Raw genomic sequence first — 24,459 nt, 5'->3', positions numbered from 1 at the left:
CCTTAATCGATCCCCTACTTCGGCCGTGGAAGGGATGACTCCATTTGAGGCTTATTTTGGGACGAAGCCAGATGTTTCTTACTTTCGGGTCTTTGGGTGTGATGCCTATGTTCACATTCCCAAGGCTCACCGTGGCAAATTTGAAGCGGCTTCCCGAAAACAGGTATTTGTTGGCTACAGCTCCCAGTCCCAAGGCTATCGACTGTATGATCCCGTCAAGCGGGAAGTATATATTAGCCGTGATGTGCGGTTTGTGGAGGTTCCGGCTGCTTCAACGGGTGAGGAGCATCCCGTTCTTGGAGATCCAAGGGAGAGTTTGGCTCCTTCTACAGTTCCACTGGAGCCTGTGCCGTTTGATTATGATTCTGTTTCTGACACAGAGTCTACTGTTCCACCGGATCCTTCTGAGGAGTTACCACCGGTGGACATTCCAGAGTCTTCTACTGATGGAGAACGACGAGGGGAGGTTCGGCCTCCTCCTCGCTGGGCCCGTGACACACTCCGTGATTCAGGGATCGAGGGGGTTCCTGAGGAGTGGGGACCGCAGGATGGTCCGCGGCGGTCACGGAGGCACCAGGCGCATTCTTCGGAGCTTGTTTGCTCCAATTATTGTTTGATGTCCCGAGTTATGCAGGATCGAGAGCCCACCTCCGTGAAGGAGGCTTTACAGTCCGCCCCATGGAAGAAAGCTATGGAAGCTGAGTTGGAGGCTATTGAGAGGAATGGCACTTGGTCACTTGTGCCACGCCCCCCGAAGAAGAAGGTGATTGGAGTCAAGTGGGTCTTCAAGACCAAATATCTCAGTGATGGTACTTTGGATAAGCACAAGGCTCGCCTTGTTGCTAAGGGTTTTGCCCAGCGCCCAGGGATTGACTGTCGTGACACCTTTGCCCCTACAGCTCGTATGGCAACCATTAGAGTTGTTCTTGCTTTGGCTGGCCATAGGAGATGGCCTGTTTATCAGCTGGATGTGAAGTCGGCCTTCCTGAATGGTGATTTGAAGGAGGAGATCTACGTTGAGCAGCCTCCTGGCTTTGGTTCTTCAGATGGGAAAGTCTACAGGTTGAAAAAGGCCCTGTATGGTCTCAAGCAGGCCCCGCGAGCTTGGAACGAGAAGATTGATTCGTTCCTCCAGACTTAGTTGGGATATCGGCGGTCCAAGGCCGATCCGCAGCTGTATGTTCACACTTCCGAGGATGGTTGTGTGCTGTTTGTATTATATGTTGATGATTTGATTGTCACAGGTGATGATGCACAGCAGGTCCAGGAGACAAAGTCAGCTTTACATCGGACGTTCGAGATGATGGATTTGGGGCTACTCCATTTCTTTTTAGGCCATGAGATTTATCAGTCTCAGAGGGGGATCTTTCTCTCCCAACAGAGATATGTACAGGAGCTCTTGGTGTCTTTTGAGATGGAAGATTGTCGGGCCCTCTCTACTCCTATGGATCCGAACTGGAAGGCCACTTCCCATTCAGCTTCTCCTTTGGCGGATGCGTCCCGCTATCGACAGTTGATAGGGTCCTTGATTTGGCTTCTCAACATGAGGGTTGATCTATGTTTTGCTGTTGGGCTCTTGGCAGGGTTCATGAGTGAACCTAAGACGGTGCATTGGCAGGCTGCTCAAAGGATACTTCGGTATCTGAGGGGGACGTCTGATTTGGGGATTCATTACCCCGCAGGGACAGATGGGCCAGATCTTGTACTTGCAGGTTGGAGCGACTCGGATTGGGCCGGTGACGTGGACCACAGGCGGTCTACAACAGGTTACTGCTTTACTTTGGGTGCAGGTGTTATTTCATGGAGTAGCAAGAAGCAGCCCACGGTAGCCCTTTCGTCTACTGAGGCGGAGTATCGGGCCGCATCTTCCACCACATGCGAGGTTGTGTGGCTTCGGAGATTGTTGGAGGAGCTTGGGTGCCCCCAGACTCGTCCTACATTGCTGCGATGTGACAATGAGAGTTGCATTGCCTTGGCAAGAAATCCTGTTTTTCATGCCCGGACGAAGCACATTGAGATCCAGTACCACTTCATCCGAGAAAAGCTTCTGGATGAGACCATCACTGTGGAGTATTGCAAGACGGAGGACAATCTTGCGGATTTGTTTACGAAGGCGTTTCCTCAGGCTCTACTTCGGCAACATTCCAGATCCCTCAGGCTTCTGCCTTGCCCAGGCTCTGAGAGGGGGTGTTAGAGAGATCACAGCCAGGCAGGTTTCAGCCTGGTGTAGTCCGGTCGGACTGCTGCAGTCGGACCTGCAGCAGTCGGACTGCCACGTGGCAGTCCGACTGCCTGCAGTGGATTTATTCCAGGCTGCGCCCTATTTTGGCGCCCCGTTCTAGGTGGTTTTTCGCCTATTTATTGCCGACGTTTCCAGCAGTCTACACACTCTTCTCTGTCGCAGATTACAGACCGGTGCCGTGCAGATTTCTGTCTCTGTGCACAGATTTCAGACAGCAGACAGTGCAGACTGCAGCAGACTTCGAGGTGGACAGCAGGTCGCATCGTCGAGGTGGAGACACGCAGTCCAGCGCACTGCGCCCGTGTATATCTTTGTATTCAGCATTCTTTATACAGCAGATCTTCATTGTACACTGTCTCTTTCTCTCCCTTTTCTCTCTGCGTTCTCTCTCTCTCAGTCCTACGCTTCCGCACCGCTGCACTCTGACAAGCCCGTGAGTTACTGGCGAGTTCACCCTATGCTTCCACAAAGGGGGTCATCCACATGGTCCCTTGGTACAGTGGCTTCATAGTGGAGGCATTTGCGCTCCATAACAAGTTCCTTAGACACCCAGTTACCCTCCTCTTTCCCGGACTGGTGATAGGGTATTGCTAGTTGGTGGAAGACCTTGGACGGCTCTTCGGCATTGTCCTTTCCACCTCTTTCACAGGTGTAGTGACAGCCCGCAGGAGCCCCAAAGGTACGGGTGGCAGTGAAAGAGACCAAGAATATTCTATAGTTCCTAGAGATTGAGGCAAGCAGACACTCCTTCAGGCAACAGGTCATTGTGACTAGGCAGCTAGGGCAGTGCCTGTGATGCCATGACTTTGGGCACCAGGCAGCAGAGTGTACATGCTTCAGAGCCAGGGTACCTTTGTTGATAGGCCCAGGTGGATGCATATGGTTTCACATGAGTACAAAGACGATAGAGAGGGAGACGGTAGGGGGGGCCGCAGACAGCTCCACAGCCACAGTAGGGAGCAGGAGGGCGAGCATCGCCTCCTTCCCCCCGGCAGAGCATCATGTGGCCCCCCCCTCCTCGCCCTACCTGATAGGTCCACAAGTTTACACATCCATCCCCCACAAAGGCGTCACAGGCCATATCACCCAAAGGCCCACAAAACCCCTTCCCCCCCAAGTACAAGTGACCATTCTCCCACCCATCCCCCTCGCTCCCATAGGAGGTGAGGAGCCCTAGACGCCGACATCCTCCACCCACCGGTAGTCTAGTGTCCCCCCCCCCCGCCCTGGCCCAAGTACAGGTGACCATTCTCCCACCCATCCCCCTCGCTCCCATAGGAGGTGAGGAGCCCTAGACGCCGACATCCTCCACCCACCGGTAGTCTAGTGTTCCCCCTTCCCCTCGCCCCGGCCCAAGTACAGGTGACCATTTCCCCACCCATCCCACCCGCTCCCACATGAGGTGACCGGTAGTCTAGCCCCTCCCCCCCGCACACACACAACCACTAGTTTATCCGTCCATGCCGCTTGGCATCACACTTTCTCGAGACAGGGACAACTGCTACTATAAGAGTTTTTTCACAGTGAGTTGTGGCCTTACTTGAGAGTTGCGGAGCATGGAGTGTTCCCATTACCCTTGGAGGTGGGAATCTTCGTGGTACGCAAGTCTAGGAGTGGCAAGGTCCATCTACTAGCACCACCGGATGGACCAAACTATGCCTTCTTCCTTCAGGCCTCTCACACAGGAGACTAGACGATGACTCAGATAGAGGAGGTGAAGAGCGAGGTGGCAGACCACATCTCTCAGTAGATGGGAGAAGGTGGACTGGCACTTTTCTCCCAGCAGTGGCTGGGTTGCATGATGGCATCAATTGGTGGGCTGGGGCCGAGGTTCCTCATTTGAACATTATCTTTCAAGTCCCTCCGCAGTGGAGAGCGTCGATGGATGTGATTGAGTGGTCCCTAGTACAGGCGGCCCGTTTCTACCAGTGTACAGAGTCTCGCCTCTTAGCGTGGTTGATAGACGCCCTGGTGGTACCACCAGGCGCATCCATCATCCCCATGGTCCGCCCGAGGGATACCATGGGGGAATGGAGTTCACCATCCAGGCCGGCAATGAAGCATATACGTATGCCTTATAGTTTCTCTTCTTCGTTAGGAGCTTCCATGTGACATTAATGTGACATTAAAGTGATATTTAATGTGACATTAAGGTCACAAATATTGAATGTGACATTAAAGTGACATTTAATGTGACATTAAGGTAAATCAAGGGGAACACGCACGAGGATGACCGTCCGGGCTCTTGGGCGCCCGAACGGGGTTAAGGGGAGCCTAGAAATGAAGAGAGTCCAAGAATAGTAGGACTCACCAAAGTTTGACGGCTGGCAATCGGATCACGATGGTCTGGCCAGCAATATACTAGGCAAGGCTGGGAGGTGAAAGGAATCACTCGTGCTCACCCATCCTGACTGTTTTCTTCTGGCTTCATAGTCTTCTTCTGAGTCATCTGTCATTGGTATCAGAGCTGACAGGTTTAGTCGTGTGGATTTGTGGAGTTCTTCATCGACGGGTCTTGCGGTTCGTTTCAGTCGACGGGTCGCGGTTCGTTTTAGTTGACGGGTTTCAGTTGCCTGCCAGGATGCTAGTCGCGTGAGGGTCACCCGCCATTCATTAATTGTCGAAGACCCTTTCGAAGTAGTTACGTGTGGTGTGCCACGTCACGTAAGTGACATTTTGCGAAACGACTGACGTGAGGCGAAAAACGACCCGGCGCAGGCGTGAGGCAGAACGACCGAGCGTGAGGCGAAAAGGGATTCGTTTCTGGTCAGCGTGAGGAAAAAAAAAAAGACCCGGCGCAGGCGTGAGGTAGAACGACCCAGCGTGAGGCGAAAAGGGATTCGTTTCTGGTCAACGAAAGGCACAATGTCCAAAGGCGTCAGCTGAGAGGCGAAATATGAAGAAGCTGTGAGGCGAAACATAAAGACGACTGCTGTAGTCGTGATGATAAGTACCAGCATTTGAATTGCCACCGACGGACTGAAATCAGCCAGATTTGTCACACATATAAAAGACATATTTGTGGTCCAAGTGATGGTCCCGTTTTCTGCTGAAGAATTTCATTTTCAGCGTGACTGGTCTAGTCCGGGAAGATAAGGATTGTTCCTCACTCTTCGGGCTTACTAATAAATCCAGCAGCAGCTGCCCTGCCATTAAAACCAGGGAAGTACTTTACTTTGTATGCAAATTTCTTATATTTGCTTTCCAATTCCAGTGTATTAATGGCAGAAAAAGGGAAAGAGAGAGTAATGGAAGGTTCTAGTTCTGGGGACCACCCTATGGTAGATCCCCATGAACCAGAAATGCAAGAAGAGCAGTGGGAAGAATTTTTTGCTACACGAGAGCAATTTGATGATCTTACTGCTCGTGTGCAAGCTCAGGGGGTTCAAATGGAATTTTTAACCCAAACACTCACTGAAATAAAATCTCAATTAACTTTATTGTTAGAAAGAGATAAAAATAAGATAGAAACCTCGGATGTCCCATCTTCATCGAAAGATTTAGATGTGACTATGCGAGATCCTAAGGAACCCCACCATAAATTGAGGGATAATCCAGTTTTAAAAGATATGAAACCCCCTCAATTTCACGGGGAGGAAAAAGATAGGAATAAAGATACAATCTTTAATTTTCTCCAAAAATGGGAAGATTTACATAAACTTAAAAATACCCCACCACATCTCCAAGCACTGGAGGCTAGTTTAACTTTGGGGCCCAAAGCATATAAGTGGTGGCGAACTTTAAAGGAGGCAAATAAAATATCTGAAACTTGGGCTCAATTTGAATCCGTCTTTTTGAAAGAATTTCTTCCTGAAAATGAAATGGAAAGAAATTGGGAAGATTGGGATTATGTCAGACAAAAGGGAAGACCCCTGCTGACATATCTGGAGGAATATCGTGAGATAATCCTCAAATTGGAAGGAATAGATGAATTTCAAAAAACAAGAGGATTCATTAGGGGACTAGACAAAGCCTGTAAAAAGGAAGTAAAAATGAGTTCACCTAAGACGCTGGAAGAGACAATTAAATTTGCATTAATTCATGAAGATAGTATGCGTCCAGGTATACTCACTAGTCTCATTGATACGGAGCCCAAGTCTAAGGAATTGGAAACCTTAAAATTTGTGGGCAAATTTAAAAGGAAAATGCCATTTTTTAAGGGTAAAAAACAATCTTTTGAAAAGAAACCATATGTGAGGCCAAAGTTAAGTCCTGATGACTTTGATAAGGCCAAAAAAGAAAAGTTGTGTTTCAATTGCCTATCCCCTAACCATGCTGCTTGGAATTACCCTCAAAAGAAAAAGGGGGAAGACAAAGGAAAGGATAAGGACAAGGGCAAGGGAAAAGAAAAACAAATCCATGTAGTACAGACCTTAGAATTAAAGGGGCATGAAAAGTACAAATCTTTGGAGGTCTTGCACATGGATGTACAACACAAGTGTTATATGTCAACTTCTATGTGGCAGCCTACCTTTGGGCCACATGATTTACTTAGAGTACATGGATTGATAGCTGGAAAGAGGGTCCGAGTCATGATTGATGACTCTGCCACACATAATTTTATCAATTATGCACTTGTCAAAAAATTGAAACTTCCCCAACAAAAGAGTGGGCATCAATATGTTGTTCGTATGATGCAAGGCCAAGACAATAAAATATGGGATACAATGGTATCCAATTTGGAAATTGAGATTCAAGGATATAAAGATAAACTTGATTTCCAAATTATGAATATGGAAAGAGCTGATATCGTTCTAGGGAGGGAGTGGCTATGGGGATTGGAACCATCCTTAAAACGTAGTTACCATCATAATACACTGGAATTTGAAAGGGATGGTAAGACTTTTGTAATTCAAGATGAACATGAAGTATCTGATAATCCTTTACTGTGTTCTACTGAAGTTCAGAAGCTGATAAAGAAGGAAGTTTGTGAGGTATATATGTTATGGTCTCTTCCTGTGCAGAACACTTTTATTTTCTGTAATATAAAGCAACAATTTTCTTATGTTTGTGAGTTGAATGTTAATAATGAATTAAGTAGTTTGTTAGATGATTTTAAAGATGTGTTTCCTTCTGATTTACCAAGTGGCCTTCCACCAGATAGGGGTGATATAAATCACCCAATTGACATAAATAAGGATACACACCCTATTTCTAAACCACCGTATAGGTTAAGTGAAACACAGCACCAAGAAGTTGAAAGACAAATTAAGGATTACCTGGATAAAGGGTTTATTCAACCTAGTAATTCACCTTGGGCTTCACCAATTTTATTGGTAAAGAAAAAAGATGGTTCTATGCGATTTTGTGTTGACTATAGAGCACTTAATAAAATAACGGTGAAGAATAAATTTCCTATGCCCAGAATGGAAGATCTTTTTGATCAATGGCAAGGGGCAAAATTCTTCACAAAGATAGATTTAAGATCAGGTTATCATCAAGTAAGAATTAAGGCACAAGATGTTCCCAAGACAGCATTTCGTACTAGATACGGGCATTATGATTTTTTGGTGATGCCTTTTGGCCTCATTAATGCACCAGCTATCTTTATGAAGTTGATGAATGGTGTTTTACGGCCCTATCTAGGACATTTTGTAGTCGTCTTCTTGGATGATATCTTGATCTTTAGTAAATCAAGAGAAGAATATTTGGAACACTTACAATTAGTATTCCAACTGTTAAGAACACATTCCCTTTATGCGAAGAAAACTAAATGTGAATTCTTTGCACAAGAGGTAAAATTTTTGGGGCATATTATCTCGAAAGAGGGAATCAACATGGATCCAGAAAAAGTAAGGGCAATTATTGAATGGCCACCTCCAAGGAACCTGGAAGAGCTGCAGATCTTCCTAGGTTTATCTGGATTTTATCGTAGATTCATTCGAGATTATGCCAAAATAGCTGTTCCAATGACACAGACCAACTTAAAGGGAAAGGAAAAAGTTTTAATTGGGGAACAGACCAAAATGAAAGTTTTCAAAAACTTAAGGTAGCTATTGCTACAGCTCCAGTATTATTAATAGTGGATCCCAATAAACCGTTTGTGGTTGAAGCTGATGCCAGTGACAAGGCGATAGGCGCGGTCTTATTACAAGAAGGTCGACCAGTTGCTTTTGAAAGCAATAAATTAGACCGTGCAAAACAGAATTATTCTGTTTATGAAAGGGAGCTATATGCAATAGTACATGCAATGAAGAAATGGAGGCACTATCTGTATGGTGCCAAACTTTTGATTTTATCGGATTATGAAAGCATTAAGTGGCTTAATGATCAACCGGATTTACACGGGCGTAAAGCCAGATGGGCTGAACTCCTCCAAGAGTTCGACTATGAGATAAGATATAGAAAAGGAAAGTATAATATAGTAGCTGATGCACTCAGCAGAATGCCCATCATTAATGAATTGAGTTTTACTCAGTTCACTTCCAACTTGCTTGAATCTTTAAAAGGAAAATGCCAGGTTGATCCGACATATTCCAACATATGGGAAGCAATAAAAAATGGGGATCCAAATGAAAGTGCTTCTACTGAGGAAGGAATATCTGAGGATGTTCAACAAGGAAATGGAGCATCAGGGGTTGCTCAAACTGGATTCAAGTGGAAGAATTTTACCATTGATAATGGTTATTTACTCTACAAGGGTAGGGTATGTGTCCTGAAAGATACAGAAATAAGGCGCCAGATACTCTTTGAGTGTCATGATACCCCTAACGCGGGACATCCAGGAGTTAATAAGACTTATAGTCTTATTAAAAGGCAGTTCTATTGGCCTGGAATGAATAAGGACGTCCTTGACTATGTGGTCAAATGTAATAAATGCCAGGTTAATAAAGCTGAAAGATTAAAAATGGGAGGACTTATCCATCCACTAGAGATTCCTTCGGGAAAATGGGAGAGTATCTCCATGGACTTTATTGTTGCTTTACCCAGAACACAGAGGGGGCACGACTCTGTGTGGGTGTTTGTGGATAGGTTAACCAAAATGGCTAGGTTCATTCCAACTTCAACTGATGTTAAAACACCAGAATTGACTAGATTGTTCGTAGAGAACATATACCGATTGTATGGCCTTCCGGCAAATATAGTTTCTGATCGGACGTGCGGTATTTAGGAAATTGGATACTAAACTTAGCATGAGTACGGCGGATCATCCACAAACAGATGGGCAAACTGAAAGGGTTAACCAAATTCTTGAAGATATGCTTAGGGCATATGTAAGTAAAAGACAAACTAATTGGGAATAGTATCTATGGATAGCAGAGTTTGCATATAATAGTGCCAAGCACTCTTCCACTGGATATAGTCCATTTATGTTAATGTATGGATTTCAACCCAGAGCTCCTTTTGTAGTAGGACTACATAAGGAAAAGGTTCAGGCAGCTAAAGACTTTTTGGAGGATATGAATAGTATGTTAAAATTTGCTCAAGAAAATATTAAAAAGGCTCAAAATCGAGCTAGAGCATATGCAGATCCTCACCGAAGAGACATCTCCTTTGAAGAAGGAGAATTGGTCTATCTTAAGGTGCTTGAACAAACTAAAACTATGAAAAAGGGACAATGTCCAAAGCTTTCACCAAGGTATTGTGGTCCTTTCATAATACTTAAAAAGGTGGGAGAATTGGCTTACAAGCTCCAACTACCTGCTGGTAGTAAAATACATCCAGTTTTTGATGTAAGTAAATTAAGGAAGAAGCTGGGTGATTTGGATAATCTAATCTTAAATGATGACATTGAGGAGCTGTTCAATGACCAATCTAATCCACATGAACCAGAAAGAATATTAAATGTTCGCAATAGACGAACAAGGAATACTATTTATCAAGAATGTTTGGTTAAGTGGAAAGATTGTTCAGAAGAAAGCTCAACATGGGAGCGAGTAAGTACTTTAAAGAAAAGGTTTCCCGATTTACAGTTAGACCTTGCGAGTATCGTTTTCGAGGACGAAACCGATTCTTAAGGGGAAGGAAATGTGACATTAATGTGACATTAAAGTGATATTTAATGTGACATTAAGGTCACAAATATTGAATGTGACATTAAAGTGATATTTAATGTGACATTAAGGTAAATCAAGGGGAACACGCACGAGGATGACCGTTCGGGCTCTTGGGCGCCCGAACGGGGTTAAGGGGAGCCTAGAAATGAAGAGAGTCCAAGAATAGTAGGACCCACCAAAGTTTGACGGCTGGCAATCGGATCACGATGGTCCGGCCAGCAATATACTAGGCAAGGCTGGGAGGTGAAAGAAATCACTGGTGCTCACCCATCCCGATTGTTTTCTTCTGGCTTCATAGTCTTCTTCTGAGTCATCTGTCATTCCACACCAAACAGATGCTTGTTTGGTCAGTCACAAGTCTCCCTATGAGTTTACACCTTGCATCTTGGAATGCGAATAGCCTCCACTATAGTGGGGCACGTGGTTCTAGGAAGTTGATTGTTTGGCAGGAGCTGCAACCCGCCTTTGCCGGACAGATCGACATCTTACTTCTATAGGAGCGCAAGCTCACTGCCACCCAGGCCCAGCAGACAGGGAAGGTACTCCTGGGCAGGTCACACACTTACTGGGAGCACGCCATCGGTGCCTAGGGCAGGAGTGGAGGCGTATGCACCTCTATTGGCCCGAGTCTCATCGCCTGTGTACGAGACCACGGGATGATAGTGGCAAGGAGGGTTCTATGGATCAGATTGGATATTGGGGACTCGTGCCTTGGAGTCCTCAATGTCTATGCCCCTACGGAGGTTAGGGCACACAGTAGGTTCTGGGTGGAGATCGCGGATGGACTCCCAGAGGTGGACTCTTGGATCGTTGGAGGAGACTTCAACAACCTGGAGGCTTTAGAGGACCAGCAAGGCAGAGGCAGAAACTACCAGGGCATGGGAGGAGCAAGAGGCATGGGAAGTCTTTCTACTGGCAGTAGGAGCATGTGATGCTTGGAGAGACCCTACCTTCCACAGTAGGGAGAGGTCGCTGGACTTCTCTTGGGGATACACGCGGCTAGGTGGAGTCATGCTGGAGCGGATGGATAGGTTTTATGTGGGAGAGTAGGGAGGCTCTCATGGAGGCCAGATTGGGCAGTTGGCGCGAGCACCACGTTGTTCGATCATTGCCCAATTCTCCTGACACCTGATTCCCTAGCATCTACCCTAGACACATGATCCTATCAGATCCTTGACTTGATCTATAGGAGGGAGGAGGTGACGAGACAGATTGAGCAGATTTGAACCAGGGAGTGGGGTAGGAGGGACCGGATTGTAGAGGAGGTTGCAGAGGTCCTAGCCGAGTTAAGCAATATCTGCCAAGAGGCAGCCATACAGGCCAGACAACAGAGTTGGGAGGAGGAGAGAGCACTTCGGCGGGACCTTGTAGCCATGCAAAGATTATTACAGGAGGCACCAGGGGATCCCACCCTCCATGCATAGAAGGTGCGCATGCGAGCAACCATTGCTGGCCTAGAGGACAGGGGCTCGGAGTTCTCTTTCCGCATCTCAACAGCTTTCTGGGTGCTGAAGGGGGACATGATGTGCATGGAGTTTTTCCAGGTGCACCAGCCTTGCAGCTCAGGAGAGCAGATACGCAGCCTTCGAGATTAGTATAGAAAGACTCGTTCTGGCCCAAATGAGATGATGGAGATTGCCACTGACTACTACAGACGCCTTTTCCAGCAGGAGATAGCCTCAACTAGAGGACTGCGATGTAGATAGCAGGTCTAGGATCACATCCCGTCCCTCGTCATCATAGATGAGATGGACGCTCCCTCCTAGCCCCCTTCACAGAGAAGGAACTAGAAGAGGCTTTCCATACATAGGACGGGCATAAATGCCCGGGCGAGGATGGGTCTCTCTAAGGTCTTTTTCACTACCTACTGGGAGGTGGTGAAGGACCCCCTATTGATGGCCTTCTAGGAGATTTTTATTTCAGGACAGATGCCAAGGAGTCTTTCGGCAGGCCTTATCAGTCTTCTCCCCAAAGAGGGAGACCGGTTGGAGCTTTCCCAATGGAGACTGATCACCTTATTGTCAGTGGCCTATAAGGCACTGGCAAAGATGATTGGTAGGCTACTATGCCCCGTGCTTCTAGACATCATCCATGACACACAGACAGGCTTTGTACAGGATAGGAGCATCCTAGACAATGTATTCACCTTCTTTGAGGCAACATAGTGGGCTCAGCACAGCGGACACAGGCTGGCCGTACTACTCTTGGATTTTGAGAAAGCTTATGATAGGGTGGACTGGGATTTCCCAGAGGGCACCATGGTGAGGTTGGGTTTCCCCCAGTCTTGGATTCGCGGGGTCTTCGAAGTTTGCACTTTACCGATTGGCCACCAACAGGATTTTCATAAGTGGTAGGCGAGGGGAGGAGTTTCGGTTGGAGAGATTGGTCCGGCAGGGCTATGCCTTGGCCCCGTACTTGTTCCTACTCTTTACAAAGGCGATGTTTCACTTCCTCAAGTCATGTGTGAGCGGATTACGCGGCCTCCGACTTCCAGTGTGAGAGGAGATTGAGTTGTTAGACTCAGAGTATGTAGATGATACAACACTCTACATAGAGGACGATGAGTTGATGCTGGAGAGAGTGAGGCTAGCTCTTGAGGTGTTCTGTTCTGCAGCGGGAGCGAAAATCAACTGGCGAAAGTTGGTTGGTTTCCTCACAGATTCGGACTCTAGCACAGAGTGGGGCGTCCACTTGGGATTTAGATGGGTGAGTAGAGGGCAGACCGTCCGTTACTAGGGTTCCAGGTGGGACTCGATATTACTATCGCCTAGCAGTTTCTTCTAGTCCTTGATTCTATTCGGAGGAAGCTGATCTACTGGAGCACGACTTGCCTCTCACTAGCAAGCCGAGCCCTGGTGGTTAACCAGGTGCTCCTAGTGATGGCTTGGTACATCGCCTCGTGTTGGTGCTTCTCCTCATCTTGCGTAGTGCAGCTTGGTCGCCTAGTGCGGAACTTTCTTTGGCCAGGGTCAGCCAGACGGCTCCAGGGATTCCAGGGCCAAGGTGGCGTGGGCGACCATCATACGACATCGGTCAGAGGGAGGGCTTTGGATCATAGACGCAAAGTATCAAAGTATGGCCCTCTTGGGCAAGCTAGTTGTCCGCGGCCTCACACCAGGAGGGCAGACCTGGAAGGTCCTATTGCAGGAGGGTCTTCAGGATTGTAGATCGAGGCTTAGCAGTGAGTGGAGGCCGTCCCTAAGATGGATCTTCACGTCAATCCAGATCACCTTTCTTGCGCATCTTGCTCCGCGTGTGGCAGGGCCTTCGTAAGGCCCTAATCCAGAGCCCCCTAGGCTGCCAGGAGGAGATAGACTGTCAACCGGTGATCTGGAACCCCCAGGTCAGAGATTGGGAAGGGGCACAGATTGGCGAGCACGCCCACATTCAATGGGCTGGTTGGGTGGCCGGCCTGACTTGTACCAACGGGACATGGCAGGAGGTGTACAGGATGGTGGACGAGGAGGTGCTGCAGCAAGCATCAGGCTGCCAAAGAGGAGTGGAGTTGAGGAGAAGGGAGATAGACATAGCGATATCTCGGGAATGGCTTGCTCCTCCTATATGAGAGCTGATAGAGCCCGGGGAGGTATGGGCGGCTAGGTTTTCACTAGCAGGTACCCCCCTACAAGTGGCAGGTAGAGTGGGCGGTGCTCCACCTGGGACCTTCACCGTACAGGAGGGGGGGCGTCTTTCTCTTGACAGAGGGCAGTAGGATGAGGGGATAGCTGTCCTTTCATGGAGGAGGATTCAGGTGATTGGCCTCTAGGGGAAGACATGGCGGCTAGACCCTTTTGTCTTTTGGAAGGAGCTCAGGGAGTGGCGCCTCTAGATTTGGGAGGGCAGGCCACTTGACGAGCTGGAGTGGGATGTGAGAGAGTGGCTATGGCTAGCCACTACGGTCCCCAAGAAGCCACCGAGGTTCCTGGAGTACACTGCCACGATTGGCAGACACGTATTGATGCAGGAGGATATGCATTGGGCACTGTCACGTAGCAGGCAGCACTGGGCGGAGTACAGCGTCATGGAGCCTTTCCGACGGACCTTTTGGCGACGCCTATGGGATAGCTGGAGGCAGAGGAGGGTATCGTATTTCTTATGATTGGTGGCACATGGAGGCTTGGCAGTGGGGAGTTGGCTTGCCCAGATGCAAGAGGGAGGTTGTAAGCGTTGCACACAATAGCCTTTGGAAACCCCAAAGCACTCCCTTTGGTCGTATGAGGTGGCGCAGCTCGTGTGGAGAGGAGCACGCCGCATCCTTCGCCATATAGCACCCAGCCTTGGATGTATCTCATGGGGAGCTTTCGATTAACAGGAAATCACCTAGGGCCGTCACCTTTTGTATGAGGCCAGGATGCAGGACACGATATTCATTATCGAGGTAGGGTTGTGTGCAGTGGTCATTTGGAGGCTCTACCCATCCGCTAGGTACTGAAATCCACAACAGACCGCTTTGAGGTATGGGAGATCATAGGGAGTCTTACTGGTTGGCATATTTGGAAGGCGTGGTGTCAGGAGGTTTTCGGTGGAGAGAGACTTTCAGTATAGGCAACCTTAGCAGAGCTCTGGACCTCCATCATCCACTCCCTCCGCGGTCGATGGGATCAGGTGCAGGGCTCGTCAGGAGCTCCGATGTCATTTCATGCGCACTTGGGGCGGCCAGGACCTGTTTTTCGTGATGCAGGTAGGCAGTCTCAGATGACGATACACCCCCCCTCCATGGCTTCTTGCCCCCATCCCCCCCAGATCTCCTTGAGAGGCTTGTATACATGATGTATTTGTGACTTTCATTGGCTCCAGCTAGTCTGTTGAGCATGAGCATTCCGTTGTAATCAGTTTTTGTGAGTAATATAATCAGCCACATTTTACTTGCAAAAAAAAAAAGGAGGACCATAGTAGTTAGCATCCATTAGATCTTTCAAGACATAGGATTGGAGACTTTAGGGAGGAGTTTTGAGGTTAGATGCATAGCTACATTATTAGAGCCTCGAGATCTAGTTCATGTGGCCTCAACCAGCTATTGAAGAGCAAGGAGACAGTCTCTTCTGTTCAATCACTATTTGTGACCAAAGTTGGGTCACACTATTGGAGAGAGGACTTATCTTAGAGGAGGTTCTCTATGCAAGTTGCTTTCTTTGTTGGAGATTGGTTTGCATTTTAAGAGCTATTGCAGGAGACCTAGAGTAGAGACTATAGTGCCTTAAGCTTGCCAGTTTGATGGTAGAGACCGTGACATAGGGAGTCTCTTTGGAGTGGAGGACAAATATAACCGCTTCTTAGATCTGGATTAGTGTCTTCTTCAAAGGAGACATCCTCCTTTGAGTTATTATTTTACTTTCACGGTGGAGGAGGATGGTTGACCCTAGAAAGACAACTTGAACTACACAGAGCTCACATGGTGCTTGTTACATCCTTGGACATCTAGATGAGTGCTAGTAGCATTGGTCACAATGGTCATGAAGTGACTTAGCAGGAATGCATTAGGGTACTTCAAGGTTAGGGCAACCGCGTCCTATTTATAGGACTCAAGGTCCTTTGGTGCACATCATTGTGTGATCACTATTCTTGGACTCTTGGCCTGTAGGCCAACATGTCTGCACATCAGAATAGCTGGAAGTATGGGACGCCAACTCTTGAGATGTGGTTGTGACCTAGATTGTTGGTAGCTCCCAAGCTCGATGGTGAGTAGTTCTTGTTGCTTTATGTTTGGGAGGTGAGTTTGATGTCCATTACTCATATGTTCGTGGATATAGCTTGTGTTGTGTCTCATGTGCAGGTTGGATCCTCATAAATGTGCTATTTTGTGCGAGATTCAATGATGTGCATAAAAGGGGCTTGAGTCATATAAATAGGACTTGGCTACCCTAACCTTGACGTGACCTTAGTGCATTCCAATGAAGTCACTTAATGACCATTGTGACCAATGCTACTAGCAACCATCTAGATATCCAAGGATGTATGTTGGGCACATTTGCACATTTGCACATTGTCATAGTGGTCATGAAGTGACTTAGTACAAGTACCCTGAGTGCACTTCAAGATTAGGGAAACTAAGTCCTATTTATAGGACTCAAGTCGCTTTTGTGCACATCATGTGATTACCACTCTTAGACTCTTGGGTATAGACTGATGCATGTGTACATCGCGATGGTGTGAGTTGGTGTTACGAGACACCAACTCTTGAGACATGGTTTGACTTGGATTGTTGCTAGCTCCTAGGCTCGAAGGTGAGCGCATTTGGCTCTATGTGAAACCAACCTTCCTTCTTGGAATGGGTGGTGATAACCTGATTTAAGAGTTAATTACAGCAATAAATAAATGCACATAAAATGAAATACATACTTTACCATAACATTCTTGGACAGTAGGCACCTTGTTGGCCCCAAAATTGGCGCCCCTTGCGGTATTTCTTTAGCTTTCATTCAATTGGAAGGAGTACAACTTGAGATTCTTCAATCTCCTCCTGCTAACCAATTGCTCTTGTTGTCATAAATATCCAGCAAGCCTTTTGGGTCATTTGCCCCTTGTTTCACCCAGGACTTCTTCTCCAATTTAACCCTTGGCTGGCCAAATGCTACTCCAAATCAATTCGGGATGGGCTGGCTCCTAAAATCCCTTGATAATCTTCAATTATTAGCTGCTGATTTCAGTCGCTTGAGCTTTCAATCTCTGGCATGCATCCCAAGGTGGCTGCTAAACTCCAATTTTTGCTGTAAATTAGGGTTTACTGCAGAGATTACAGATCAGCCCACCAAAAGTGGCTGAGATCTCCTCCGAATGGCTAAGAATTGCTGAGAATGGCTGAGCATAGGCTAAAGGAGATGAGAGAATGCTGTAGAGAGAGAAAATTCTGAGATTTGTCGCAAAGAACTGATCAAAATCAGCAGCTGCCCTGTTGTATTAGCCCCAAACGGATGCACCAACAACAATAGGAGCATCGGAGACTGTGATCTTCAGGAGAAAGTGCATCAGCAGCAATTGCCAGCTTCCCAAGGTCAAGAATATGCAATCTCCATCACCAAAATGGTCTCCAATGGTTGGGAAATGGCTCCAAAAGCTAGAAGCAACAGTCCAACACCTCTTCCCAATAGCTCCAAAATGGAAAAACGAGATTTCCCTCTCCCTTCAGCCCTATTTAGCCTATCCCCCACTTGCATGGGAAAGTTTTGCCAAGTAGCAACTCTCTTAATCCATTTTCAGCAATTTCCAGCCATTTAATTAATTTTCAGAATTAATTAATTTTGAAAATTAATTCAGCCCTTAATCCATGCCCAAAAAATTGACCTTGCCCATCCAAAAATTTATTGGCTAGGCCATTTGCAACCCAAAGTGGTCCTATGCATTAATTGACCCTTGGACAAGCATTAATCCATTAATTAATGCCTAGTCCCTAGTGTCACCACTGACACTTAATGGCCAATTAATGGTTCTAGGGGCAAACCGACACCAAAATTCACCTTAATGCCTAGTCCCTAGTGTCACCACTGACACTTAATGGCCAATTAATGGTCCTAGGGGCAAACTGACACCAAGATTCACCTAGAATCTAACAAGTGTAACTTGTTACAACTTTTACATTTGACACCCATCTTTTTCACAGGGTCCTTCAGCCTTCAATTGTGAAAAAGTAGCTTGCACCTCACATATGCAACACATGTGCATCTTTTAATTGCACATTTGATTAATCCTTTAATCAAATGTCAATTAAACATAAGCAAAGCATCAAATTTTCAGGTCCTCGTGACACTATGGCTGGGAGGTGAGTTTGATGTCCATTATCCATATGTTTGTGGATATAGCTTGTGTCATGTCTCGTCTATAGGTTGGATCCTAGGTGGATGTTTCAATGATCTAGAGGATTAGAGTAGTGACACATTTCAAGAGGAGATATCACATGGATCTGGATTGAGCCACCTACTTAATACATAGATTGAGACATTGAGCTTATAAGAAGAGATCCCTTTAAAGATTACAATGGGAATCTTGAGAGTGGGTTTAGAGGGATGTATTTCTTGATAGACTATGTGATGTGGTCTTCTTTGGCTACACTATTAGGCTAGGGAGGAGGATGTGGATGAGTAAGGTTAGAGCACAACTAGTAGCCACTTTCCATGGGTACAAACAAGGCATTGCAGATCTTTTCTATTAGACTTAGGGAGGAGGCTAGATGACAACTTGAAGCCTATGAAGATATCCCTCTTCCTTTAGCTATTAATGCATGGGAGCTTAGTCATTGGTACATGGATTGGGTATGTTAGGGTCCCAGAAACATGTGTGAGATGTGGTGAGCTAGAGGAAACATGTAGGCATTGCCAATGGGATTGTTCCAAAGCTAAAGAGGTATGGAGGAGAGCACTCAGGATGGTTCTTTTATGGCATGACAGAGACCATGGTTGCAACTTGGGTTTTGTAGCTTAGGTCATAGATAGAGACCCAACTTTTGGATGGGACTTTCAGAGGACCCACTTCTTTCTCATTATTGGCCATTGCTTGAGCAGGATGCCCACTCTTGGCTACTTGTAATCATAGGGGACCTAGGAACATTGTTGCATTTGGGAGCTAATTGCTAGCATTATTGCCTAGTACATCTAAATTGTGAGATGTAGCTATGCTATAGACCTCCAAGATGTCTCAAACCCTCAACCCCAGCCGCAAAGACTCTCTTGAGGATTTGGATGAAGATCATCCATACTTCGTGAGGGGGATGGGAGACCTACAGTGTTTGGCAACTAGATTGGTTGTTCACACAACCATTGTATTTACGATAAACTTAGCTACTCTTTACAATTCTTAGTACTTCCGAGTTTTACCTCAAGGGGATCGTCTCCTAGATGTTATGAATAGAACTTTCTTTTCTTTGAAAAATAAATAAATCTATAGAAACCAAAGAATGGCGGTTAATACAACACAAGCCTTGGTGACCAGATCAGGGGATCAGTTTGCCTTTGCCGGGGAGACCATTCAGATTGTCAAAATACCTTGGTGTTACATTTGAGGGCCCTTAGTTTTCCACGAAAGAAGTGGCATGTGCTAGAAATACAAGGATTTGCCACCTTGAGTGCATTAGTACACTAGTGTGCACACATATAATTCTAGGAACTTCCAAGTATGCTATGGCTATTTGACACGCTGATCACACCAACACTTCTCTATGGTGTGTGCCACAGCTCTCTGTAGAGTGAGATGCCCAAAACCACATGGGAGACGATCACACCACCCTTACCACCCTTACCACCCTTACCACTATCAAATCAAGGTCATCATCACCCACCATAGAAGATGCCCACTAAGATGCCTTCCCCCCAACATGGTGGAGCAGATACTACAACAACCCAAGAGATTGGTACTAGAGCTGGGCTATGCTGCCATAGTTTTCAAGGGAGGAGATGTCATCCTACTATGCCCTGATGGCATCCCATTAGGTATCTTTCCAGCCTTGATTCATGCTAGAGATTTGGTGGCAAAGTTTCTAGCTTGCATGTTTAACAGAGCAATGTATGAGGGTCTCTTAGAGAGCTGGAGCACAAACACCATTGTACCCATCCTCAAGTCAGGAAATCCTACTTTACCCAATAATTATCAAACTATTATGGTTGGACACACATTGGCTAAGCTATATGCCTCCATCCTCGAGTAGTTGAGGAGATGGGTAGAGATGTGGGATCTTAGAGCATTAGGATAGGCTGGCTTTAGGAGAGGCTACTCTACATTGGATCACATCCTCACACTTAAGAGCAATCATTGAGGAGGGTAGGGGCTGGCCGATCTATTGCTGTTTTGTGGATTTCCGCAAAGCCTTTGACACAGTTCTGACCAACAGATTGAGACACAGACTACATGCTATGGGAGTACCCAAGGAGCTTAGTTGGGGGATCCTAGCATTGTATGAGAGGGTTGTTGGCAAAGTTTGGTCACGCTAGGTTCTTTTAGCTCCTGTTCACTCCATTGGGGTGAAGCAAGGATACCCCCTTTCTTTGACATTGTTTGGCCTTTACATTGATGGGATTGTTGACTACATATCCAAGGGGGGGGGGAGATAGAGGAGCTCCATCGGCTAGCACTTGGATACCTCTCCTTTTATATGTAGATGACATTGTATTGATAGCTGGTTTCCCAGAGGAACTATAGAGACACCTAGATGCACTACACTCTTATGCATTAGATAGGGGGACTCTTAGTGAACCTCGGTGAAACAAAGGTGATGGTGGTTAACACTACACCACAGAGGATTAGGAGATCAACACCTAAACTCACATATGGGTAGGAAGAGAGAGAGTATGTGGATTCATATATATACCTTGGAGTACTATTCACAGGTCCCACTTTCTCTATGACAAAGGCAACAGATACTAGACTAACTCGAGGATATGCAACATTGGGTGGCTTGGAGAGGATGTGCTCAGAGGTACAGTTTCAGGAACCCTGTACCAAGATGTGGCTCTTTGATACACTCGCCATGTCCACATTACTTTATGGAGTACAGGTATGGGGCCCTAGTTTGGATCATCACAACCCATCAAGCCGCACATATGATGGTTGGAGATTGATGGAGAGACTCCTTGTATCCATGATTTCTAGGATGATCAAATGTAAGGCCTCGATACCACATGAGATCATTGGAGCTGAGCTAGCAGCTACACCAGTTGTAGTGGAGGCCCTCACATGATCAATCATATATGTACACAGATTATAAGATCTACGTAGACATAGATATGCACGGTTGGCTTGTGAGTCCTCTCAATAGCTTGCTAGAGGGGGTGACACTTCATGTTGGCATGCATAGATGTCAGCTTGGTTTGAGTTACATGGCTTTAGCATGGATAGGCTACCTCCCTTCTAGTACTCCCTTGATGCACCATCTCTTACCTTGAGCTGCCCAAGGATTATCAGGATGGATCTCACCTAGCTAGATGCGAGGAGGACATGGTTGGCATCAGAACAAGAGCTAGGGACTAAGATGACTTTCTATAGAGAGCATCTTCTTCAAAACATAGATGATGAATTTATTGTTCGCCTAAGATATATGGATACCCACCTCTCACATGGGATTAGACACGCTATTGGGCAGTTGCGTACTTCTTCACACCAGTTAGAGATTAAGACTGGCAGATATAGATCCATACCACTAGAAGAGTGCATATGCCAGATATGTCAGCTGGAGCCAGAGACAGCGGAGCACTATATTTGCCGATGGTAGATGCCCGACATACTATGAGATGCAAGGCTGCTTCCACTGTCTGTTTAAAGACTGATTTGGACCATTATCTAGAGTCATGGATTACATAGATGAGTGGTGCCTCGGTCTCTTCCTCTTGGAGATACGTTGGCTTTGAGACTCACTCCTCAGGAGTATAACAGCTTCAAGATGACGAGGCCCCACTTAGAGGCAGCTTACAGATTTCTTCACAAGAGAGACCCAGGAGGTCTCAGCGCAGCTACAGCCCCAGCCTTCTATGCATACACGATGGGTATTGATTGATCGAGCAATCCAGCTTGGCTGATCTAGATGTCCAAGACCCGATACAAGCCTCGATGATACTTCCACAAATAGATACAGGAGATTAGTACCCGTGCTAGAGCCCGTGCTAGAGCCAGGCCTTCTACGTCCCTATGAGATCATATCAGCTGGAAGTTTTTACTTGTCAGCTAGAGCTCTCTTTACTTATAGCCCTTAGTTTACTTGTACTGTTTATTACATTCTCATTATTGTTCTTTTTTCAGACAGTTGTACCGTCACACAAATGATTGTAACTCATGGTCTCACAGGTCATTTTGGCCTTTTGCAGACGTTAATATATCATATCATATCATATCATTTCATTTTATTTCATTTCTCTCTCTCTCCCTCTAAGCACCATATGTTTCAGGAGATAAGCTAATGATATTTGTCTTGAGAAGACCGTACAAGAAAGCAAAAAGCTCGATATGTCATTACTATTGTGTATGTTAATGTTGATACTTAGCACCATGTGGTGGTAATGATGGTAAATATGTTTTGGTGGGGATGTTTCTTGTTTCTCTATTTTGTGTTTGAAGCTTTATAGATGGTACTCTCTGTGCTGTTCAAGACTGTTTCTGTATTGTGCAGTCCTGAATGTGGCATTTGCGTTGAGTCTTCTTGGGTTTCTTATACTGCATGCTTCATTAGTGAGAAGCAATGCAACCACGATAGAGGTAACACTTATTATTTCACATGATTACTCACAGAAACGTATATCTTGGCTTCTGAACTGTGATGCATGTTACACCATACCTCAGGTCCATGAAAAGAAAAACACGCCAAGGTGGAGATATGACCTAGGAGTCAGGCAGAACTTTGAACAGGTATCTTCTTGTCATTGTGAATAGTTGAGTTTATTAATAAGCTGTCTTGATTGAGAAACACTACAAAGCTAAATGTGTCCGTCTGTTGGGTGACATGCAGGTGTTTGGAACAAGCAAGTTATATTGGCTGCTTCCTATCTACACAGACAAAGACATCCGGAATATGCCAGTGCTTCAAGGATTAGAGTTTCCTGTGAGACCTAATTTTGAAGGATAACACTTGTCGCTTTTACAAAGCCTAGGGGGTATGCTGGTTCTTCCCAGAACAGGTGGCAGAGAACTCCTGTCCTATTATGCAAAGCATCGATGCTTCATCTATAAAATTGTGTGGGCTGGTGTATTGTTTGATTGTGTTCTGAGGTTGAAGGACATCTGAAAGACTTCCATGGTCCTTTGCTGGCATCATGTCGATAAATACATGTTTTATAGGATTTATGAATGATACAATGGCCTTCAGTGATTTGGTGTGAAGGATATGTCAACGCATTTTCAGAAACCTTGGGATGCCCAAAGTGGGGTCAATTGGAATCGTCCCTTTCCTCAAAGAGATCAGTGATAATTTTTAAAGCCTTGTATCCTCAATCATAGAAGTGTTGCGGTGATGTACAGCCTCATTGTTGAGAATTTTTGTAGAAGTACTTCTATGACCTGATGTGATCATTAAATTCTAGTTATATTGGCTCTTGTTAGTCTCTGCATAAAATGGGCCCCCTTGGTGGGTCCTTTCTCAAACCATTTGTAGGGTGTCATATAATTCTAGAGATACCATCTCTCTGGCATTCATCTTGCTGGATTTCAAACTAGCAGGTATGGCCCGAGGTCTGAAAACGATTGTAATGGATCCAATGACGATTGTAATGGATTTGATGCTCTTTATACTTCACTGCATACCAAACTCTAGTGTACACTTACTACTATTTCCACTCAGCTGTTTTTTGATCTGAACTATAGAAATTATAATTCCATTCGTTTTTAATTTAAGATCACAAAGTATATGTGTGGCCCAGACTTTTGATGAATTATTGGAACTATAACCAAGTTGATAATTCTTTGTCGATGTTTGCATGCACCTTGGATTACAGAAATTGATGTTCCTATGCTTTTGACAGTATCTGCAAGAATCTCTTCATGAATGGCAGCGATATTTATAATATGCATTGTTCATAAATATAAATATTCATGATTCATAAATTGATGTTTTGTTGTTTCTAATCCTTGCCTCAGAGCCTCAAGGAGGATCCCTTTCATATGCTCTCTCTCTCTCTCTCTCTCTCTCTCTCTCTCTCTCTCGGTGTAATGAGAAATCACATTAATCGTAGGAGAAACATAGGAGACATGGCAGAGTAGTAGAAGTTGCCATATGCCAAGCAACTAAATCCTCCCCAAGGAGAAGGCCAACATGTTGAATAAGACCCAATTGCCAATGGAGAAGACCCTTAAGTGAAGCATTATGATGTTAGACCTCAAAGGTAAAATCAAAGGCAAAGGCATTTCGAGTAACCCAGTTGTGCCAATAACACTAGAATCTAAGAAAATGAACATAATCTTAATATGTGGTTGTGGGGGTGGATATTTTGCCTTACCAGAGACCTAGTTAGAGATATGCCCAAAAGGTCCCACCATAGTGCTCCAAATGTTAGGAGAGATCAAATCTTCCTAGCTAATGTGCATGAAATAGATCTATGGTAGGAAGATTCCACACCAATAGTACAAAAGAAACAATTACCATTTGAAATATATTACGTAGAAAGAGCTAAGTAAAGGGCGATTGAGTAATCATCACTCTTTAAAGATCTTTACATTCGAATGGAGTCTTGCTGAGCTATCCTCCATGACACTCAAATTTTACCATTCTTTGCTTTAATGTATACCCTAAAAAAAAAAGCTTTGATCATAAAT

General features: G+C 45.6%; 1 protein-coding gene across 1 annotated transcript in view; it reads left to right on the top strand.

Moving 5' to 3' along the window:
- Window positions 1-23,500, top strand: part of LOC148028010 (putative protein S-acyltransferase 14) — a 71,296-nt gene extending 47,796 nt beyond the window's left edge. Inside the window, exons 5-7 of the mRNA XM_087689694.1 lie at window positions 22,325-22,410; window positions 22,495-22,560; window positions 22,661-23,500. Of these exons, the coding sequence (XP_087545820.1) occupies window positions 22,325-22,410; window positions 22,495-22,560; window positions 22,661-22,777 (269 nt within the window). The 3' untranslated portion in view covers window positions 22,778-23,500. The remainder of the gene's footprint in view (window positions 1-22,324; window positions 22,411-22,494; window positions 22,561-22,660) is intronic.
- Window positions 23,501-24,459: the final 959 nt, after the last annotated feature.

This window comes from Lygodium microphyllum, chromosome 12, assembly GCF_053477565.2.
Source record: "Lygodium microphyllum isolate KBCC chromosome 12, Lygodium_microphyllum_v1.1.10, whole genome shotgun sequence".
Classification (NCBI taxonomy): Eukaryota; Viridiplantae; Streptophyta; class Polypodiopsida; order Schizaeales; family Lygodiaceae; genus Lygodium; species Lygodium microphyllum.
The sequence above is the reverse complement of the archived record's forward strand: the minus strand, read 5'-3'. Positions and strand labels throughout refer to the sequence as shown.